The following is a 23,479-nucleotide window of genomic DNA, read 5'->3' as shown; positions in this document are numbered from 1 at the left end:
ACACATTCAGTATTCAAAATTAGTTCACCTCTTCTGACCTTACAGGCTGTATTCTAATCCCATTAGGTGTTAAACCTAGGGATAGTCTGACTGCAGTGTCCACATTTTGCATAGGTTCCCTTTGAAAACAATAGGGGTCAAGTCAGTAAGGTGTAAAGGGAAATTTAGCTAGATTTTCTGTTTTAGAATTCCGTTAATGTTCTACAAGAATTTTGCCATCCAAGATTTCAAAGGGTGTCTGCCCGAATCTGTGCCCATTCAGCCACAAAAACATTTGTGAGGTCAGGCATGATGTTGGGCTAGAAGACCAGGCTCACAATCTGTATTCCAGTCCATCCCAACGGTGTTCAATAGGGTTTAGTTCAGGGTTCTGTGCAGGGAATTTCTGTTCCTCCAAACCAAACATCTCAAGTCAAGTCTTTTATGGACCTGGCTATATGTACAGGGGCACAGTCATGCTGGATCAATAAAAGGCCTTCCTCAAACCTGACACAAGGTTGTAAGTAAATAATTATTAAACCTGTATCTGTGTACAGTCGTATTAATAAGACCCTTCTCTGGAAACACCTGAACTCAATAATTTAACTTTGGGTTTATAGTGTAGGTAAATTTATCTGTATCCAAAAACTTTTTTTCATTCGGTTGTGTCTCATTGGGGAGATTCTGGAGGCACAACAGAAAATTAGATGATACATTTCCAGAAAGAGCAGAAACAGCTGTCACCAGAACCATTGTCTCATCGGAAGATTTGTTCACCTCCTGTTCTGTAGACAACTCTGAATATGCGTATTTCTTATCACTTTGTGTCTAGAGGACAAACAGAGAGGGTGAATCTCCCTAGTGGGGACACAGGCGGCAATAAACTGACAGTTTTTATCCCTTCTCCTTCTCCACGTTATGTACAACTAGGCTTTGTCCTCTTTCTAGGCTTTAATTCTCTGCCCTCTTCAGTAGACAACCCCATAGAAACTCACTATTAAAGCCAGTCAAAAGCTAGCAATATTGTAAAGAGCAAAAATTCAAGTACTGATCTTTGTGACTTGTCTTTTTCATACAAAATATATTAAAAATGAATGTCATGCATATGGAAATTTCAGTTGGTCCATGCAATAAATCCTTTAAGGAACTGAAAAAATAATTATGAACACTGGAAATGGCATACAACAAAAAAAGGCCCCATTTTATATTTGATCTTTGTGGGGTAGAAGTAATGAACCTTATACGCATGTGTTTGCCGTCCTAGAGGTTGCTCACCAGCAACTGCGGGGTCTTGCTGGACCACAAGAGTAGTTTGTTTTATAAGGATGGGAGCACCACACTTTTTTTTTTTTTTTTACTTTTAAAAACTTTTTTAAAAGATTTTTTATTTTGTAATAGCCAGCTCGTTTTGGGGGCACAGCAGTCCCCCTTCATCGGGGCTAAAAACCAGAAGATACAGACACTTGGATTGAAAAGGCCATTTCATATTTAGGTATAGTTGGCCAGTTCTACCTTGAAATTTTAAAGCTGAACCACAGGAAACTACTAAACAAACAAATGAAATACTTATAAGGGGACTACCCTACCTGTCAAAGGATTTTCTTTTTTGTCCATCTTGTAATGAAATTTACACAGCTCTGCCACACAGCACAGCCTCATCTGGCAGATTTTTGCTATAATTAGGTTACACTTAAAGTAGAACATAAGGCCTTTTTGGATAGTGTAGGGGAGGGTTATAATGTGTTACATTGGTTTGATTTCTCTCCACTTCCTGTCCCATAGCCAAAACAGTGGGTGAGAGGAAATCCTTCCAAAGTGAGGGTATCCCTGGTTGTCACCTGGGTCACCCAAACTAGTGCCCCTATTGGAATATTTTCCTGGTCTGTTGACCACCAAAAATTGATTTGATTTTTTTTAAACTTTTGATGACAATAGTAAACACGACTAATAGAGAGGGCCAATCTCCCCCTAACAGGGCCATAGATAGCGATTTAATCCATACAGGTTGTAATCCTTCTCCAACCTATCCAAATAAAATAAAAATACATTTAAAAAGGTTTCTTTAGTTATACTTTGGGTGTCCATTTACACTAGCGCAACTCCAAAGTCGAACAATTTTCTGTGAGACTTTGATCTGACTTTACACACTATGGACCTAAATTGCATTAAACGTTGCACCAAAGAAGTGCAGGCACCTTTCCAAAATCACTGCAACTTTAAGTTGCATGTATCTGAACAGGTGCCATTGAAAAGAATGGACTGTGATTGGTCATGTCCAAAGTCGCATAACAAGTTGATTGTTGCCTAGGTTCTCTGTAAATGTGCATACACTCCAATCATTGTAGTATACACTTGTAGATCCTGAGAGATCTTACACAAAAGAGGTAGTACCATCCGGTACACATTTATTGAAAGGGTTACATAATATATATATATATATATATACAAATTACACACTAAACTGTATTTACAACACATTGGCTTATATGATATTTACAAATTACGCTCAACAACCATTTCTCTATCGCTCATTGACAGACGTAGTCTTCTTGATTCTCAAGAGCTGGGTTATGTTGTCTCCGCAGGAGTAGGACTAGGCAGAATGACAAAACGTTCTGGCTCCACCCTAGGGGGCAGTCCCTGAGGGTATATCCTCCCTCTCTCTGCTACAGGGAATCAGTTTTTTTCTGTCTAGTCAGGAGTAAGGACCTAAGTTCCTTGCTGGGATCTTTTGGTCCTGGCAAGACTTTTTTTCTTTAAGAAAAAGACATTTTTTAGGTAGTTTTCTCCAGTGTTTTTTTCCTGTGAGATCTTCAAGCAAAAATGCCGGACTGGGCGACACTTGTGGTCACCCCAGCCGGCCTACGAGCGCGTGCAGACCATGGCATTGCGCTTGGTCGGCCGCGACATATTCAAGTAAGTATGCGGGGCCGGGCGACGGGCTGGATGTTGAGATCCAGTGGTCACCCCGGTTTCTGCCTAAAAGCGCGTGCAGACCAGTGCGCTGAGTCGGCCGCGACGGAGTCCCAGTAAAGGGACTGACTTTGCGAGTTAAAAGCTCGCTTGGACGCCAGGTACCAGAAGAGTCGAGGCGTCCACAAACCCCCACCCCGGTGGAGAGGGTATTGTGAAGAGAGGGTGCCTGTCGGTTCGGTATGGTGAGTAAACGTTCCCTTTTTTTCCTCATTTATGAGGCAGTATATATTATGGGCCCCTCCAGATATGGTCAGTATATATCTGATACTTACAAGTCCCCCTTGTAATACAGCATGTGTTTGTGGGAAGTGGACTTGGTTCAAGAGCTAACACTCTACCCAGCAGACTGTAACATTACAGTAGACAATAGGAGGTATAATCCTACCTTATGTGCAGTGTATCTCTGTAGATCCATATGTCACCTCTCAGCAGAGTGCAGGTGGATGTGCTGGGAAGACGATATCGGCGGTCCGCCGCCATTTTGCCGTAGACCGAATGCATATATGTCCTCAGGTCACGCCGGCCGCCATGTTTTTGGAGTCTTATGTCTCTTCTATGGGGGCGGCCATGTTTTGTGAGCCCAGCTTCCTCGTGGAGGGCTGGGAACGCCGGAAGGCGTACACAGGGGGCGGAGCCACGCCTTCTGCCCGGGAAAAAGCAAACAGCTCCTTCCAGTCTGTGTAAGACAGACGCTGGCTGCAGTTTATTGGAAACTGCACTACATCGGTTGGTGAGCCTTGGGGGTCCCTCTCTCTCTCTCTGGGATCGAGAAGCAGGTACTCTGAGGGGCGCTATTGCGCTAGGGGGAGACACACAAAAAAAAAAAAAAAAAAAGAAAAAGTTTTTTTGTTTTTGCTGGCAAAGTGTCCTGTATTAACATGGACCCTGCCACTCATGTATCTCCTCCGGATCCCCTCGAGGGGTCTGCGGGATCCTCCAGCACCCCATTGACAATTGAATCTTTGTCAGCCATTATGGAAACTTTTGTGTCCCGGGTGGAAGTGGCTTGTCAGGGACAGGGCGCAAGAAAGCGACCCCCGCCTAACCCCTTATTATCTGAAACCTCGGATTCAGACTCTGAGCCTATTTCTGCAGTTGCAGGTACTTCATCTGGTATTGGTGTCTCGGGTCCTGTCTCTTCAGACAGTGAGGAGGATGTTTCGGCATCAGCCATAGCCCGAGAGGAAGCGTTGGTAAACGCACTCATTATATCTGTTCAAGAGACTTTAAGGTTACAGGGTATTCCATCAGAAATAGCTGAAACTGAGATCCCCTTTGGGACTAAAAAGCGCATCAAAGTAGCAAAGGTTTTTCCATTGCCCAAATGTTTTGGCAATCCAATCGATGAAGAATGGCGTCTGCCAAAACGCACTTTTAATATTTCTAAACGCATTGACAGGCGTTATCCGTTTGAGGAAACCCTTATTAAGAAATGGACAGAACCACCTGTGGTGGATTCACCAATTGCTAGATTGAATAAAGCCACGGTTATTCCTTTAGAAGACGCTCCGTCTTTTAAAGATCCAGTGGATCGCAAGATAGAAGCTATGTCTCGCACCATGTTTTCCTTGATTGGATCAGCTTTCAGGCCAATAATTGCTATTGGTCTGGTTTCGCAGGCTGTAACTGAATGGACCAAGTGGTTACGCCGGGACTTAGAAGAAGTCCCTCAGGCGGTATCAGATTTGTTGGAACAAATGATACAGGGGTTACAGTTTGTATGTGATGCGGCGTTAGACGCCACTCCATTAATGGCGCGAGCATCAGTCTCAGCAGTGGTTCTCAGGCGTACACTGTGGCTAAAAGGTTGGATAGCCGACCAAGGTTCCAAAAAAGCATTGGCTAATATCCCCTTTTCAGGAGAGCGTCTATTTGGAGCCAACTTAGATGAGATCATTAAGGATCTCACCGGTGGAAAAAGCACCTTTTTACCGCAGAATTTTAAAGGTAGAGGAACTCGTCAAAGACGAGGGCCTTCTTTTTCTGCTCACAAGAGGTTTTTTCGTCCAGCGGGTGAAAAAACGAAGTCCTCCAAAGCCCCTGCAGGAGGCGTTAGGGGTCGATGGTCGGGCAAGCAAAAGCCCGCCCCCTCCAGACCTGAAGATAAACCATCCAAAGCCTGAAGGTGCGCCCCCACCCATAACTGGGGTGGGGGGACGTCTTCGCCGGTTCCCGGATCCATGGCTTTCCAGAATCCCGGACAAATGGGTTTGCGAAGTCATAAAGTCAGGGTACAAGATCGAGTTTCGATCTCTCCCACCGGCGCGATTCTTCCCTTCCAATATCCGACTATCTCCGGATCGTCTAGAAGATCTGCGGAGAGCAGTCACAGATCTACTACAACAAGGAGTGGTAGTCCACGTTGCTTGGACAGAACGGTTTCAAGGGTTTTATTCAAACCTGTTTACAATACCCAGGAAAGAGGGCAAAGTGCGTCCAATTCTGGACTTAAGAGCACTCAATTCTTTCGTCAACATAAGAAGATTCAGAATGGAGTCCATTCGCACGGTAGCAGCCTTCCTGCATCCAGGGGATGTCCTAGCGTCCATAGACATCAAGGACGCCTATCTTCACATTCCCATTTTCGCAGGAAATCAGCGTTTTCTACGCTTTTCCGTAGAGGAGAACCACTATCAGTTTGTGGCGTTACCTTTCGGTCTCGCCACGGCTCCGCGGGTCTTCACAAAGGTGTTGGCCCCAATGTTGGCACTTCTGCGCCAAAGAGGTATATCGATTCTAGGTTACCTAGACGATCTTCTGCTTCATGCAGAGTCTCCTCAGACCTTGCTACAAAACATAGAAATTACTATGATTTCTTTACAGGAATTCGGGTGGCTGGTGAACCAGCAAAAGTCTTTTCTGGTTCCCACCCAGAGGCTCGAATATCTGGGTCTAATTCTAGACACAGTCAGGACAAGAGTGTTCCTTCCGGTAGGGAAACTCCGAAAGATTCAATCAGCAGTCCAGTTGTTACTGTCCAACAACTGGTCTTCCCTTCGGACTTGCATGAGGGTTCTGGGGTTGATGGTGGCTTCATTCGAAGCAGTCCCATTTGCCCAGTCCCATACCCGAATTCTTCAGCAAGAGATTCTCCTCAGATGGAATCGGAATCCGGAATCCGGAATCCCTGGACAATCAGATCCGATTGAGCAAACAGACCAGAGAGTCTCTGGTTTGGTGGCTTCGGTCTCCAATGCTCAGCCAGGGAAAGTCATTTCTGCCAATATATTGGACGATAGTGACCACGGATGCCAGTCTATCCGGATGGGGAGGAATTCTCGGTCAATTATCTGTCCAGGGACTTTGGTCCCCGGAAGAATCCAGATTACCGATAAATGTATTGGAACTGAGAGCGATCAGACTTTGTCTGATTCACTGTACCGAGCAGCTCCAGGGCAGCCCGGTTCGGATCCAGTCGGACAATGCCACGGCCGTGGCTTATGTCAATCATCAGGGGGGCACCAAGAGTGTCCGAGCGGCCAAAGAAGTGGCTTGCATTCTTCGCTGGGCGGAACGATTTGTTCCAGCAATCTCTGCGGTGTTCATTCCGGGGGTGGAGAATTGGCAGGCAGATTATCTCAGCCATCAGACCCTGGATCAGGGGGAATGGTCCCTCCATCCAGACGTTTTCCACCAGTTGTGCCTACGGTGGGGCACCCCGGATGTGGATCTGTTGGCATCACGATTCAACAGGAAAGTTCAGAGATTCGTGGCTCGCTCCCGCGATCCTCTAGCAGAAACCGCAGACGCACTGATCGCCCCGTGGGGGCAATACCAGCTAATATATGCCTTCCCTCCTCTCGCGTTACTGCCAAGACTTCTTCGCAGGGTAGAGGAGGAAGGAATCCCAGTAATCCTGGTAGCTCCGGACTGGCCTCGTCGAGCTTGGTACGCCGACATGGTCAGACTGGTGGCGGACGTCCCATGGAGACTTCCTCTCAGGGAGGATCTACTGTCTCAGGGACCGATCTTCCATCCTGCTTTATGATCGCTGGCTTTAACGGCCTGGCTATTGAGACCCAGGTGCTGAAGGACAAAGGTTTGTCAGCTTCAGTTATTCCTACTCTAGTTGAAGCAAGGAAAGCGACTTCCAGAAAGATTTATCATCGCACATGGAAGTCCTACATTGCATGGTGTGAACCTTTGGGGTTCCGTCCTCGGTCTTATTCGATTAGTCGAATATTGGCTTTTCTGCAACAAGGGGTTGAGCAGAAACTGGCCTGGAGTACTATCAAGGGTCAGGTCTCAGCATTAGCCATCTTCTTTCAGAAGCCTTTGGCTACTCATTCCTTGGTGCGGAACTTCATCCAGGGGGTGCGACATCTGGCTCCGCCAGTGCACGCGCCGTTACCCCCCTGGGATCTTAATTTAGTGTTGTCGGTTCTTCAGAAACCTCCCTTTGAAGATATTAGGGAGATTCCTCTACCCACGTTGTCCCAGAAGGTGGCCTTCTTGGTGGCTATTACTTCTGCACGCAGGGTGTCAGAACTGGCCGCATTATCTTGTCGTTCACCATATCTGGTGGTTCATAGAGATAAGGTGGTTCTTCGTCCGAATCCATCCTTCCTACCAAAAGTGGTTTCAGAATTTCATCTGAATGAAGAAATTGTATTACCTTCCCTGTGTCCTAAGCCCAGTCATCCTCGGGAATTTGCTTTGCACTCCTTGGATGTGGTCCGGGCGATCAGGGTATACTTGAAAACGACAGACTCGTTTCGCAAGACGGATTCACTTTTTGTGATCCCAGATGGACCCAAAAAGGGGTTGCCTGCATCTGCCGCGACCATTTCCAGATGGATCAGACAGACGGTAGTGCAGGCTTATTCTATTAAGGGTCGGGAGCCCCCGTTCCCTGTTAAGGCGCACTCCACTCGGGCACTTAGTGCGTCATGGGCCTTTCGCCATCAGGCGTCAGTGGTCCAGGTGTGCAAGGCGGCTACCTGGTCGTCGGTGCATACCTTCTCTAAACATTATAAAGTTGATGTAATGGCATCGTCTGATGCCTCATTTGGCCGCAAGGTTCTGCAGGCCGCAATTTGAGGAGACCAGTGGTCTACCTCGAGGGGTTTTTTTTTTTCCGTTGGAAAATTTTTTCTTTAGTCTCATTTTTTGTTTATAATGAGCCTTTAAAACTTCTAGTTTGGCACCAGTTGGGCCTACTAGATTGGATTTGATTTTGTCAATCCCACCCCTCATTTGTGGCACTGCTTCTGGATGTCCCAGCTCTTGAGAATCAAGAAGACTACGTCTGTCAATGAGCGATAGAGAAAAATGGATTTTTGTAAGAACTTACCGTAAAATCCTTTTCTCTTAAGCTCATTGACAGACGTAGTACCCGCCCCTCTATCATTGAGTTGGGTTGGGTTAAATTCTCTGTACTGCTTTAAACAGAACTGATTCCCTGTAGCAGAGAGAGGGAGGATATACCCTAAGGGACTGCCCCCTAGGGTGGAGCCAGAACGTTTTGTCATTCTGCCTAGTCCTACTCCTGCGGAGACAACATAACCCAGCTCTTGAGAATCAAGAAGACTACGTCTGTCAATGAGCTTAAGAGAAAAGGATTTTACGGTAAGTTCTTACAAAAATCCATTTATTTACAATACAATGTACAAGCATGGAGTTAGTTTACCTTTCCACTTCAGGACGGGGCATGGTGCTTGCCGTGTTTCCCCACACAAAAAAGGAACATAGCTTGGTGACAAAGCATTATATCCACTCTCCTTTCTGTACTGTGGCTAAAATAACTCTCCCTAATTGGTCACTGTACCTTGCAAATGTATATTGGGCACAGCCTGATTGGATGAATCAAAGAAGGCTGCTGTTTACTACCCATGTATTGATCAGGGTAAACAAACGTCTAACCTTTGAAGTGGAACTAATTACAGTAACACCAACACAACACTCAATGCTTTTAATATATTTCCTTCTACCTGAAATATATTTCTAAAAACAATATTATTTATAGCTGTTAATGGAGATTTCACATAAACCCATTATGTAACATTGATCAAAAGTGAATGGAGCCTAAGGGTCTTGTTCCTTCCCCATCCTGTGATTAGACAGAGAAAAGAGAAGCCGCAGACGGATGAGATCCTCTGTCACTCTTGTGGGATACTCATTTTCTTCTTCGCACATGAGCATCCCAGCCTAACTGATTGGCTTCTTGTGCTGCTTCTCCCTCTCCCAGTCTTAGTTCTGTTGTACTGTGATATTGCAAGATACCAGATAAAATTAAGGTACGTAAACTGCCTGGTTTAAAAATTACATTTATTGATTATTAATAAATTCAAAGTTTCATTCATTTGCATTTTGCATACCTTGAGTTGAGCTTTAATGCTTCCAGAACCAGTGCAAATCACAAATCTGTTCCCGCTGGATTCTGATGGAATATATTACTTTGGCTGTCTTTCACTCCTGTTGATGGTCCATACTGCACATCAGCTGTTCAAATTGGAGCAAATGCTTTACATTAGATTTGATGTGATTTTTTTTTTTTTTTAGACTGAGCATATAAAATGTACAATGCACAGACCAGGTTTTTGCTTCAGCTTTGTAAATCCCAGATTTCACGTTTCTGCTATTTTTGACTGTTTTGTGCACATTACAAATACTCATTAATTGGGACCAACTGTGACATGCTAACAAGTGACTGCAAAGACTTATTTTTTCTATAAATAATTTCCTATCTCCATAGTGGCACACAGCACCTCATTTTGCATAATTAGAAAGCATAATTATATTCATAACAATTTCATGATTTGATAATCTTATCTCATCTATCCAGAGCACAGCATATGTTCCGTCAAGCCATGCGCTCGCCCATGATTTGGTTCCATGTGGTGCCTGCTGCTAACAAAGAACCGTATGAACAACTATCCCAAAGTGAGAACAACAGCTACTACTCCAGCCAACATGCCTCGGACCACCAGATCATGGACAACAGGAACTTTCACAGTCCCGGTCCTGAGCAAACACTGCAGAGAGTTCCTCGACAGGGAAACCAGACCGAGCCAATGGACTCTTACTCACACCTACCTCATAGTATCAATTCAGCAGGAAAACCACCAACCGGCCTCACCCCTTCACCACAACGTGGCGCTAACTGCCCCCCTGCCAGCGGTTACAATACCAAAAAAGGAAAGAAGCTATATATCCAGCTAAAGAAAGGTAAGAGACACTGCTGTACGCTGTCCTTGGGACATTTTTCACACACACACACACACACACACACACACACACACATATATATGTGTGTGTGTATGTATATATATATATATATATATATATATATATTGTGTGTGTGTGTGTATGTATATATGTGTATGTATGTATATATATATATATATATATATATATAATGTGTGTGTATATATATCTTTATCTAATGATATTTTATAAATATTGCCATTTCTTCACAATTTGAATCTGTGACGTCACCTAACATTAAGGGGGGTTATTTAAAAAACAAAAAGAAACAAAACACTAGCATCAAGGGGTGTAATAACAATAATAATAAAAATAAAAAAATCAAGCAGTTTGTCCAGTTAAACCTCCTGCACATTTGTTTTGTGCAAATAGGGACACATGTTAGGCTATTTTCACTACAGGTCAAATTGTATTCTTTGTACAGAATAGTGTGCATCTAATAATACATTATGGTCACTGAATGGGGTTGATGATCCTAGGAAATACTTTACTTTGATCATCAGCACCATATATTGGCCATAATGCTGTATTTTCATGATTTACTCTTTTCTGTGTGAAGACTACCATTCAACGTGGAGAGAAAATAGCCTAACAATAGTCCTTTTTCTCTTTCATTCATTGGTGGACACCGCTCTCCAGGATTCTGAACCATTGGGATATATTGCCCCCTACAGATGTAGGACACTAGACAGAATAAAGAACTTCGCTACACCTATGGGCAGTCCCCCCCTCTGCTATCGGTCTTCAGTTTTTTTCTGCCTAGTCAGGAGTAAGGACCCAGTTCGCTGATGGGATCTCTGGTCCTGGCAATTTTTTTCCTTTTTAAATGCCTTTTTTTTTCTTCTGGTTTTTGCCTGAGAGATCAACTGCCGGACACGGCGACGGGCTGGATAATGTAAATGCAATGAACGACCATTCCACGCTAGGTCGGCCATGACACAGCCCCACTGGACAGGGGCTGGCCTGAGAGCTAAGCGCCTCGCAAGGTCGCATGCGACCGGGTCTCAGTCTGAATTGCAGCATTTCTTCTGGCTGACAGCCCCCCATTTCGATGGCGAGGAGGTTCTGTCTGGAGCGGTGCCCACCAGGTTCCTGGTATAGTGAGTAGCTGTCCGCCCCCCTCTCCCCCTGGAGGGTTTTAGGGTAGACGGGGGCCCCTCCGTGGGACAGTCGGACCCGTGGGTGTATCTCCTTCCAATCAGACCCCCCTGATTATGGTGGTTCATGTGGGTCATCTAGCCCCCCCCTCCACTCCCCCATCTATGTTAATGTGGTGGTTTGGCATGTGTCTGGGGTTGGTGTATGGTGATGTACTAGTTGTAGGGGGGGGGGATGCGCTGCCGGCGACTGAACTATCTGCTGTCTGGGCCCTGTGCCCGGTTCCCCCCCTTCCCTTAGGTTTGCAGACTGGGCTCCAGGGATCCTCGTGGAGCGACACGTGGCCGTGATTTTGTTGTAGCCTGTGGTTTTCAATGGTCGGCAGCCATGTTTGTGTAGTCCGGTGCCCATTTTTCTTTGGTCCTGCATGCTGCATAGCAGCGGCCATTACAGAGGAGCCTCCAGGCGGTGCTCTCAGCTGGGGGAGCTCCTCCTTTACTCCTGGTGCTGACTCCTGGGTCTTTATCTTTCCTTTGTATGCCACACATGGAGAAGGTGCTATCCCTGGTGCAGTCAGTGCTTCTCTGGTTGGGTGGTGAGTACAGTGGGGTCCCACCCTCTCTCTGCTGCAGGCTCTGTTTGCTGGCAACCAGGTGGAGCTACCAGTGCGGTGGGGGTGTTCTTTTGCAGTGCTAGACACTTTGTGGGGGTCCCCCTCTTTAATAATAGAGTCTCTGGAGCACATTTCACCACCTGACCCCCCTCTCCGAGGCTGTTGGTCCCTCGCGGGCGGACCACCAAAAAGTGCACCCTGTCTCATCTGTCTCATCAGATCCTGAAGACTCGGCCGCCATGGACGGGGGCCCACCCTGCGGGGTCCATGCTCTCTGAATTATTGGATAGTGAGGATAATTCCTCCACACCTGTACCTCCGCACGAGAAGGCGCTGGTGGACGAACAGCATTCCCATTCGAGAGTACAGAAATGTGCTGCAGCAGATAGAAAATTAAGTGAAAGAGGCATATTCATTACTTTATATGCAGCCTTAATAAATTAAGAAAGTTCAATTGAGCTTAAAGGTTGATCTTAGGTAATTATACTTGGTGTTTGAAAAATACTATAAGGGCTCATGCACACTGCAGCTCAAAAAAAGCTGCTTCTACAGGCATTTGAGCTTTTAGAAAAGCTTGAAGAAGCTTGTGCTTTTGTGTTCTTTCGCACATTTTTATTGCACATTTTTTAACTTTTTTTTTCTTTTTTTTTTTATTGAGCCTTTTCTTTTTAATATGTATGTTGAATATCGTAATAACAAGGACATACAGATAATAAATTAGCCTGCAAGGCCCAAAGGTATAAATGAACAAGTAAAATACAAATAAACCCTTTAGAGTGGTTTGTGTAATTATATAGAGACAGAGAGAGTATATTTCAAACTAAAGGTATGACCACAACAAGTAGCAAAAGCTTCTTACACACTCGAAGCCTCTTGTTGTAGAAGGCCCAGGAGATCCTGTACTAGGGTAATGGAGCATCGCTAGGGCTCCCCCAAGCTGGTGGGAGTCAGGCATGTCACCCCCATGGGATGAAACTGTGGACGTGGAGACCCCATCAAGGGTGTCTGGAGACCCAGAAGGCTCCCCCCCCCCCCCGCCGGCCCTTGTTTAGAGCCACCGGTCTAGCTGATGTGAAAGCCAAGGCCGCTTGTATGGTACAGAGAGGGAGAAGAGAATTCAGAGATCCACTCTCTGTCTAAAAAACCTTGTGTTTGGCTATCAAAATATAAGAAAATGAGAGGAAAAAAAATTACCCTTTTTGAAACAATAGTACAACTTTCTGAGTACTCCATATGGTCACATGAGGAGCACAAAAAGGATTTCACAATTGGAGGAAAAAGAATAGATGAAGAGTGAAGAGAGTTGAAAGAGGGGAGAAGCCAAGTGGCTTTTAGAGAAAGAAAAGTCAAAGAGCAAGGGGAGGGGAAGTAGGTGTGTTGGGAGGGTCCTTTTGGGGGAATGCCATGCCCGGGTACAAGGGTACTCCAACATAAAGCGCCCAAGGTTCCCAGACTGCTTCAAACCTTCGCACTCTATCCTGAAGTTTAGCAACAGGTTGTTCCTGGGACATGATCCAGGAGACTTTCTGCTTTGTTGCTAATATTGAGACAGAGGGCTTCTTCCAAGCTCCAGTTGTCGTAATTTTATCTCCCAAAAACATAAAGAAGATCAAGGTCTGAGTAGGTTTAGAGGTTTCGTCTACCCTTTGGTTCAAGAGGGCTATAGTGGGATCCTGAGGAACAACAACCCCAGTAATGTTCCATATTAGGTGGAGATATTTGTTCCAATAGCCTTTAATAGGGAGGGCAAGACCACCATGTTTGACACATGGAGCCAACTAGATTACACCCTTTGAAGCACAGGGGAGAAGCATCTGGGTAGATCCTGGCTAATCTCAGGGGACATAATACCATCTAACTAGTATTTTATCATTTGCTTATATTAGAGATCTGTTCATGATACCTTTGTAGGAGCGTTGGAGTGACTGGAACCACTTGCCTGGGTCCCACTGTATATCCAAATCATATTCCCAGGTCTGAGCATAGGATGGTTTATCTGCCTTTTCAGCCAAAGCAGTATAGAGAATAGAGATGCCTGTCCTCTGATCCATCATTTTGGAACACCATTGTTCATCAGTTGTAAGTTTGTTGGGGGTCAGGTTTGTCTAGCCAGATAGAGTGTAGGAAGTGCGAAATCTGGGACAGTCTAAATTTCTCAATGGGAGGCATTTTGAGTTTACTCTTACAGTATCCGAGAGAAATGGGACCCATCGAGTTAAAGAAGTGTCCTATTCTGAAGAGTCCTTTGTTGAGCCACCAGCGAAAGGCTTGTTCAAACCCGGGGAAAAGGAAGGGTTATTGAACAGGTGGAAGAGTGGTTTGGTACTTGAGAATAAAGAAGCTTGTTTATATAGAGCATCGCACAATGCCAGGGAGTGAGAGGGTGGGGGCAAGGACTGTGGGTCTCTATTTAGGAGGACTCCAGAGCAGAAAGTCTATAGTGTGCAGGGGAACTGCCTGTCTTTCCATTGCAATCCAATCCGATTCTGGACTCCTAGAGTATACTGTGGAGATCTGAGCTAATTGCGCAGCCTGATAGTACCACAATAAATTGGCTAGGCCTAGCCCCCCTTGAATTATCAGTCAGTAGAGGACTTCTTTAGGGGAGCGGTAACCCTTCCTCCCCAGTCAAAGTGGATGACTTTCGATTGAAATTTGAGAAGTAGCATTTTCTTTATCGGATTTGTGAGGGACCTGAAGGGGTACAGAAGATGTGGTAGAAAAGTAATTTTGATGATTTTTCCCAGCCAGGATAGAGCACATTTTGCCTATTGTTTTAAATCCTCCTCTAGTTTCCTCCCTAGTAGAACATGGGGGGATAATTAACAGAGGAACAGTTTGTCAATGTTGTGAGGTAGATTAATTCCCAAATGGGGAATAGAGTCAGAGGACCAGGAGAAGGGGAAGTGGTGCCTCAACTGGTCTACTAGCTGCAGAGGAACCGAGATGTTCAGTGCTACAGACTTGGAGACATTTACTTTTAAGCCTGAGATAGAACCAAAGTCTTTGAGCAGTTTAATTAGAGTATCTCACAAAAGTGAGTACACCCCTCACATTTTTGTAAATATTTTATTATGTCTTTTCATGTGACAACACTGAAGAAATCACGCTTTGCTACAATATTTGTTAGTGAGTGTACAGCTTGTATAACAGTATAAATGTGCTGTCCCCTCAAAATAACTCAACATACAGCCATTATTTTCTAAACCGCTGGCAACAAACGTGAGTATACCCCTGAGTCAAAATGTCAAAATTGGGCCCAGTTGTTTTCCCTCCCTGCTGTCATGTGACTCGTTAGTGTTACAAGGTCTCAGGTGTGAATGGGGAGCAGTTGTGTTAAATTTGGTGTTATCGTTCTCTCTCTCATACTGGTCACTGGAAGTTCAACATGGCACCTCATGGCAAAGAACTCTGAGGATCTAAAAAAAAAAAAGAATTGCTGCTCTACATAAAGATGGCCTAGGCTATAAGAAGGCTACAAGAAGATGGCCAAGACCCTTAAGCTAAACTGCAGCACTGTGGCCAAGACCATACAGTGTTTTAACAGGACAGGTTCCACTCAGAACTGGCCTCGCCATGGTCGTCCAAAGAAGTTGAGTGCCCATGCTCAGCATCATATCCATAGGTTGTCTTTGGGAAATAGACGTATGAGTGCTGCCGGCATTGCTGCAGAGGTGATGTCGTCATGGAGGAGTGGAAGAGGACTCCAGTGGCAACCTATGACACTCTGGTGAACTCCATGCCCAGGAGGGTTAAGGCAGTGCTGGAAAAGAATGGTGGCCACACAAAATATTGACAAAATATTGACTCTTTAGGCCCAGTTTAGACATTTTGATTTAGGGGTGTACTCACTTTTATTGCCATTGGTTTAGACATTAATGGCTGTGTTGTTATTTTGAGGGGACAGTGAATTTGTTATACAAGCTGTACACTCACTACTTTGTAGCAGTGTAATTTCTTCAGTGTTGTCACATGAAATGATATAATAAAATATTTACAAAAATGTGAGGGGTGTACTCACTTTTGTGTGATATTGTGGAAAAAATGGCGAAGAGGGCCAGTAAGTCAATAGATCATAGCACCAACATCCCTTGCCTAGAAAGACTAAGAACAAGAGTTTATCATGGGACTTTAACGGTGTTTGGAAAAAACCAACATATGCAACATTTAAACCAACAAGGCAAAATTTTGCCTTGTTTTTGGTGCACACCACCTGGACACAAGGCACCTATATATTTGTTGAGCGCATTAATTGAATTCTATGTATTCACCTGTATTTATATATTAATAGCATTCATAGTCTGGCGCTGCTCTGAAGAAGCCATTTCCAGCGAAACCGGTCAGCATCAAAGCTCAATCAGCGCAGACGGAAGCATGATTTTCACGTTTACTTGTAATAAATGCACTTTATGCTGATGTAATTTTTATGATTCATTTTGATATAAATAAAATTTACCTTTTTATTACATATGTTGGTTTATTCCAAGCACCGTTAAAGTCCCATGATATATTCTTGTTCTTAGACTTTTGTGAGATACTGTATGTGCCGTTCACCAGTGCTTCCTCCGATTTGCCGTGGGCAAGGAGCATTATCAGTTTGTGTACTTAATTGAAGTGTTGGCCCCAATACTAGCATTATTGCTTCAGTGGGGGATCGCGGTACTGGGGTACCTGTATGATCATCTTCTGCGAGCAGAGTTTCTGACTGCTCTGATGGACAACTTGGAGATTATTCTGAACCTTCAGAAGTCTGCTCTGGTTCCGTCCACATGACTGGACTGTCTGGGGCCGACTCTGGACTCGGCCTTAGCCAGAGTGTTTCTTTCTCTGGAAAAACTCCTGAAATTGCAGAAGGCAGTTAAGCTTCTGTTTTCCAGCAGACGGTCATCCCTACAGGCTTGCATGCGGGTGCTGGGCCTGATGGTGTCTACCTTTGAGGCGGTTCCATTTGCATAGTTCCACATGAGATTTCGGCAAATAGAGGTCCTGGTCAAATGGGACAAGAATCCTCAGTCTCTAGACAATCTGATCCTTTTGAGACGTGGTACAAGAGGGTCCTTGATCTGGTGGCTTCGTTCTCTGGCACTTTGACAGGGAAAATCCTTTCTCCCCCCCTGTACTGGGCAGTTGTCACCACAGATGCCAGCCTGTCCAGGTGGGGAGGTGTCCTTGGCACAGATTGTGCTCAGGGAGTCTTGACTCTTCCAGATTCCAGACTGCCGATCAATGTACTGGAACTCCGAGTGATCAGACTTTGGATTATTAGACAATTCGTCTTCAGGGGTATCCGGTACGCATTCAATCAGACAATGCTACGGCTGTGGCAATGCTACGGAAGTGCCCTGGCGGCTCAGGAAGTACTTGGTTTTCTAAGGTGGTCAGAATGATACTTTTCAGCCCTATCTGCTGTACACATTCCAGGGGTGGAAAATTGGCAAGCGCATTACCTCAGTCCACAGGCGTTGGACCAGGGGGAATTGTCGCTTCATCCGTAGGTGTTTCATCAGTTGTGTCTCTGGTGGGGTACTCCCCGGGGTGGACCTTTTGGCCTCTCTTCTCAACGGGAAGGTACAGAGGTTTGTGGCAAGGTCTCAGGATCCTCTAGCCAACACCACGGATGCCTTAGTGGCCCCTTGGAGTCAGTATTGTCTGATTTACACCTTCCCCCCTCTCAAACTTCTGCCAAGACTCCTGTGCAGGATCAAGGCGGAAGGGATTCCGGTCATTCTGGTCTCTCCAGACTGGCCTCGCCAGTCTTGGTACGCCGATCTGTTACGGCTGGTCGCCGATGCTCCTTGGAGCCTTCCTCTTAGGGAAGACCTGCTGTCCCAAGGGCCAATCTTCAATCTTGCTTTACTTTCGCTGGGAAGATGTAGGAAGATCTACAATCTTACGTGGAAGATGTACATTGTGTTGTGTGAATCTCTTGGGGTTCACCCTCGCTCCTCTCGGTGGCTTGGATATTGGTGGATATTTGCTTTCCTCCAACAGGGGGTTAAGCAGTGCCTAGCCTTGAGTATCAAGGGCCAGGTTTCGGCCTTGGTGTTTTTCTTTCAGTGTCCACTGGCCACATATTCCTTGGTGCGTACCTTTTGTTAGGGCGTTCGACACTTGGCTCCTCCAGCGCGGTGTTCATTGCCGCCGTGGGACCTCAATTTGGTGCTGTCAGTTGTTCAGAAACCTCCTTTTGAAAGTCTTCAGGAGGTTGCCCTGCTTACGTTGTCCCAGAAGGTGGCCTTTTTGGTTTGCTATTACATCTGCGCGCAGGGTGTCAGAGCTGGCGGCATTGTCTTGTCATTCATCTTACCTGGTGGTTCTTCGCCCCTCCCTGTCGCTTCCAAAGGTTTCTCTAATTTCCGTTTGAATGAAGACAATGTGTTGCCTTCCCTATGTCCCAGGCTTAAACATCCTAACAAAATGGCCTTGCATTCCCTGAATGCGGTTTGGGCAATTGGGGTGTACCTGGCAGCTACGGAGTCTTTTAGGAAGTCAGACTCACTATTTGTACTAACAGATGGACTTTAAAAGGGTTGGCTGCTTCATCTGTGACCATTTCCAGGTGGATCAGACCCAGTTCTTCAGGCCTATTCAGTTAAGGGTCAGGTTCCTCCTTTCCCTGTAAGACACACTCAACCCAGCGCTTAATGCTTCCTGGGCCTTCCATCATCAGGCCTGCATCAGTGATGCAGGTTTGCAAGCCGGCCATCTGGTCGTCTGTGCCCACTTTCACAAAGTTTTAAAAAGGTGGTTGTGTTGGCATTTGCGGATGCTTCTTTTGGCCGCAAGGTTTTGCAGGCTGCTGTTTAAAGGACCTGGTCCTCCTTGAGGGTGTATTGTTTTTTTCAATTGACCTCTAGTTGTTTATTGAGCTTCATGTAACCTGGTTGGCTACGGTTTAGATTTGGGATTTTTTTTTCTTGCTTTTCCCACTCCTCATATTTGTCACTGCTTTGGGAAATACCAATGCTTATGAAGAGCTGTGTCCATCATTGAATGGAAGAGAAAATGGGATTTTTACCGTAAAAAATCAATTTCTCTGATGTTCATTGATGGACACAGCACCCACCCATCTGTGGAGTTGTAATTCTTCTGACACTGCTTGTAACTAAACGGAGTACCTATAGCAGACAGAGGGAGTATACCCCCTTGGACTGCCCATAGGCGTAGCCAGATTCTTTCTGCCTATGCCATACTGCTGTAGGGGGGCAGTATAACCCAATGGTTATGAAGATCAGGAGCTGTGTCCGTCAATAAACATCAGAGAAATGGATTAAACGGTAAGGCAAAAATCCCATTATTACACACTTCTCTCTTTCCCAATTTTTCAGTTTTTTTGCCAGGCCTTCCCATCACTATGCAGAACTCTGCAGGTGCAGAAATGAATAGGTACAAAACAATATATTTGCTCATACTTGCAACAACTTCACAGACCGATGACAATCACATTGATCTACGGTTTATGACCAAAAATGGTATGTGGGCACCCCTTTAGTTCAGGTGTTTGGAGTGAATGCTACTGTTACTGCTAAATTGTACACAAACATAGATAGTTGTGTGCGTCCACCCTTGTGGCAACAATTTGAGGATGGAACTTTTCTGTTCCACTATGGCTATGTTCCTGCACACAAAACCAGCTCTGTAAAGATATCACTTGAGAAATTTTGCTGTGAAGCCTTCACCTCACCTCAACCCCTTCCCCTTTTGCTGAAGCAGAACGCTGATGTTAGCCAGGTCTTCTTACCAACATGAGCCTGTTAAAGAAAAAGGGAATTTTTTTTAATGTGCCCAGCAAGCTAATGTAGAGCTAATAGTCAGCTGTGCACTGACTTTTGCACATATAGTATATTATTGTCTGAATGAAGAACCCCAATGGAAAAATGGCTTCAGTTTGCAGATAATTTTAGGAATAATTTAAATCACAGTTTCAAAAAGGTATAATACTCCTTCCAATCTCTGCTTTTGTAGCGCCAGAAACTTCATAGATTCCATCACTTAGAAATTCTCTCTTTAAAATCAATGAAAGGAGAGAATAAAGCCTTAAGGATTATGGAGAGAGATGGCAGAGATCAGGCAGGTCACATGACTGCGTCTCACGTTGACACTATTTGACTGTTTTATTCCGTCAGTCTCACTTTTTCTTCTTCCCCAATTTAATCCTGTTACATATCAGGCGGTAAATGAGTGACTACTTAAATGTGGAGGAAAAAAAAACCTTTATCCTACAGAAAATGTAAATACATGTAGTCTCATTGGGAGTATTTTTATTTCCACCCTTAAGTCATGATCAAGTGAGAACTTTTATTTTTAAGCATTGAAGACTTTTTTATGATCCATAACCGTGTCTATTACATCTGCGTTATACATACAGTAATTGAATGTTTCCTAGTAGATTACCAGTGTAATGGAAGCTGCTCTTGTAGATAATTGTCTTTAATTTTAATTACAGAAATAATTATCTGTGTCATTGAGAGATTTGCAGCGGGATACATGTTTGTACGTGATCCATAGATAAATTGTGATGTGTGCCCTTTTTTTGTATCCTGTTCCATCAACAACAATTTTGCCTGCCAATGGTTGGGGCTTTTTGCTGAATAATTTTGGAGTGGGCAAATTCATTTTATATCCTTGTTTTGGCAATAAAGGTGGCAAGTAATGGGCTCATGCACCTGTTTCTTTCTAACATATGGCCGAAAGGAAGCACCTAGCCTTTTTTTATGGAATAGTTTATATGGGACTCCTGATTAAAGGTGTACTGGTGTAAGCTTTAGGTTATGGATTAAAATATATGTATATCCAAAACGTTGTTTGGATAGAGTAGAGAAAGTTGCCCTTTTTTTTTTTCTTTTGCCATTGAAATTTTTTCTTTTTACTTGCTGTCTTAGAGATGCAACAAGAAGTTCTAGGAAATCTCCTCAAATCAAGGAAATTCCCCTCTTAGGCCCCTTTCACATGGGACATTCTGTTCTGATCAGATCATAGATCTCCTGCTTTTCACAGCAGAGCGGGTTGATGAAACATCAGTGTCCACTCTGTTTGTGGAGCGCGGACATGGGCACAGCCCGCTCTGCTGTGTGGGTGGCTGGAAGTAGACTGACTCTACTGCCCATTTACACCCATCTACCCTTTAATCCAGGTAAACTGAAGAGGTGTCATGCCCTTCTGTTTTTTATTTTAGCAAACCGGATCAAACCAAGAGGTACAAATCTGTTCACACCCGTCTGTCCATAGGAATGCATGGACCTTGCGATCAGGCCCTCCTGAAAAACTGACTGGTGAACCTAACTGGATCGCCTTTGTGAAAGGACCCTTAGGCAGTTATTTCCACAGCATGTGTCCCCATTTGAGGTTCTAGGTATAGCTCTACAATGTTGGTTCCCAAGAGGCTGGCAGGAGGGGGGAAGGGTTTGATTTCTGGTTTGGCAAGCTGATGTAATTCAGCTTCAGCTCAGGAGAGGGTCCCATTTAAAAAAAAAAAAAAAAAAAATGGGTGTGGCGAATTATGGAATGGTACTATGGCACTTTCAAGTGCAGGTTCGCTGTAAAGTTCACATCTACAATAAGGTCTGACACAACTAGTTTACACAGTTTTTATTTTTTTTTTCTGTTTCATAGTTGAAAAAGATCGCACTGTTATTAGTGTTATGAAGCCAGTGCAAAGGTTTTTTGATTTTGCCCTTAATATTTTACAGCAGAGAAACCACCTTTTATACCTACAACCCCACGAATATTAGGAGAGTTTCACTTTATACAGTACATCTGAAGAGGTTAAGAGCTTTCCTGGAAATGAATAAATCACATTTTGTGTTGCACACATTCTTTGCACAGTCGAGGTGCACAGAATTTTGCTGCTGTGAGCTTGACAGCTTTAACCAAGCATTGAGTATTTTGGAACAAATTGAATAAAGTCAAAGCTTTTAGCAGTTATTTAATATTGCAAGGTGTACTCTATTATGTTCTCTTTAGAGGAGGACTGTTAATACCAACACGAGTGAGGAGGTTCCAGAGCTGCTTAAATGAGTTTTAATTCATCACTCCTTGGACAGTTTCCAGCAACTCAGCAATATCCGACAACGTCACTAGACACTCCTTTATAGATTTTAAACAGGATGGTTTAAAACTGTACGTGATTGTGAAGAGTTCTCCAACTATAAATCTTTAAACACTTTAAGAAAAGACTGTATTTCTGTATTCAGTTAAATCCAGGGAGACAGCTGGATGTACAGTTGAAAATCACATGCACTGATTTATCTTCCAAAGGGTTTGTTATACGGTTCATCCTCTTTTGTGACTCTTCCTACACCTCTGCCAGACAGCACAGCCAGAAGGGTGACACTGCCGTTTCTCTTAGAGGCTTGTTCTCACTCGCCGTCACTCTAAAATGGGCCATTTTAGTTTGCAGGCTGGTGTCCATTGTGAATGGGTAGTGGGTGGTGGTGGTGGTGGTGGTGGTGGTGGTGGTAGTGGGTGGTGGTGGTGGTGGTGGTGGTGGTGGTGGTGGTGGGGGGGGGTACGTGCTGTGTGTTACAAAAAAAAAAAAAAAAACGTTTTTTTTCAATTTATTCCTGCACAAATGGCAACAGACTGCCATTCTGTGATTCAATAGCAGGGACTTCAGGTGAGTTGTGGGGTGTCACCTCAAAGCCTTGCGATTGGCCAATAAAGGACATGCAGTTTACTGATAAATCCTATGTCTAAGGGGGGATTTCAGCATCTTCCTGTCAGCACATGTGCTTGGAGCAATCCCAAAATCCTGCCCTATCCCTTTCCCAGCCTAAGTAATAAAAGGCAAGTATTGGCAAAGGTTATTAGTAAGAAAGATTTCGCTACGTACACTAGTGATACGTAAAAATATATTCTATATATATTTAAAGCAAATCTCAGGCCAAAAACAAAAATGTAATATTTTGCAGCTTTCCAGTCCTTAGATGTGGTGGCTGCATTGGTTTTCTGTGTTTAGACTTTTTGCCCTTTACTTTCAACAGGTGGTCCTGCCAGGAACACACTTTCTGTTCTTGGTGGCAATGCTTATTTGCTACTCCACTGTATTGTATTTATGGCTATATTATGCTGGAATTTATTTATCACTGGGATGTACCTTTTAGGCTTTCACACTAACTCACACATGCCAATGGCTAAATGTCTGTAATATTTGTTGGTACTAATTACTGTGCTCTGAAGTCTTTGGCAGTGGCACATCAAAAAGTCATGTAACAGGAGGCTTCAGAATTCCATAAAAGCACCATGAAATACCTCCCTAATTTGGTGGGAATATAGTATATAAAATTATATAAAATACAAACAAAATTGCAAAATAGTCTTAAGTTACATTGCTTATCCTTTCTGCTTTTAGCACAGATGCAGTGCTTCCTGGATTGTAATCATTTCCTGATTTTTGCCTGGAGATGCCCTTTAAAATGATGGAAAGAAGTCTGAGACTTGTAATAATTGCTTCTAGAGAAACCAGAAAGCTGCACAATATTATTAAATGCATATAACTGAATCCCACGCTCATATCGCTTCTCAGCACGGGGCCGGCAGGGATGTATGAAACCTCTCATCCCTTCTGCTGCATCCCTGCTGAGATACTGCGACAACAAAGGATTAAAC

General features: G+C 44.3%; 1 protein-coding gene across 9 annotated transcripts in view; it reads left to right on the top strand.

Moving 5' to 3' along the window:
- The window catches only part of PARD3 (par-3 family cell polarity regulator), a 901,610-nt gene that overhangs the window by 396,207 nt on the left and 481,924 nt on the right, over positions 1 to 23,479 (top strand). For all 9 annotated transcript variants that reach the window (XM_082258262.1, XM_082258264.1, XM_082258261.1 and 6 more), the window contains one exon: positions 9,740 to 10,122. In XM_082258262.1, coding sequence (XP_082114388.1) covers positions 9,740 to 10,122 — 383 coding nt within the window. The remainder of the gene's footprint in view (positions 1 to 9,739; positions 10,123 to 23,479) is intronic.

This window comes from Pelophylax lessonae, assembly GCF_965119305.1.
Source record: "Pelophylax lessonae genome assembly, chromosome: 5".
Classification (NCBI taxonomy): domain Eukaryota; kingdom Metazoa; phylum Chordata; class Amphibia; order Anura; family Ranidae; genus Pelophylax; species Pelophylax lessonae.
The sequence above is the reverse complement of the archived record's forward strand: the minus strand, read 5'-3'. Positions and strand labels throughout refer to the sequence as shown.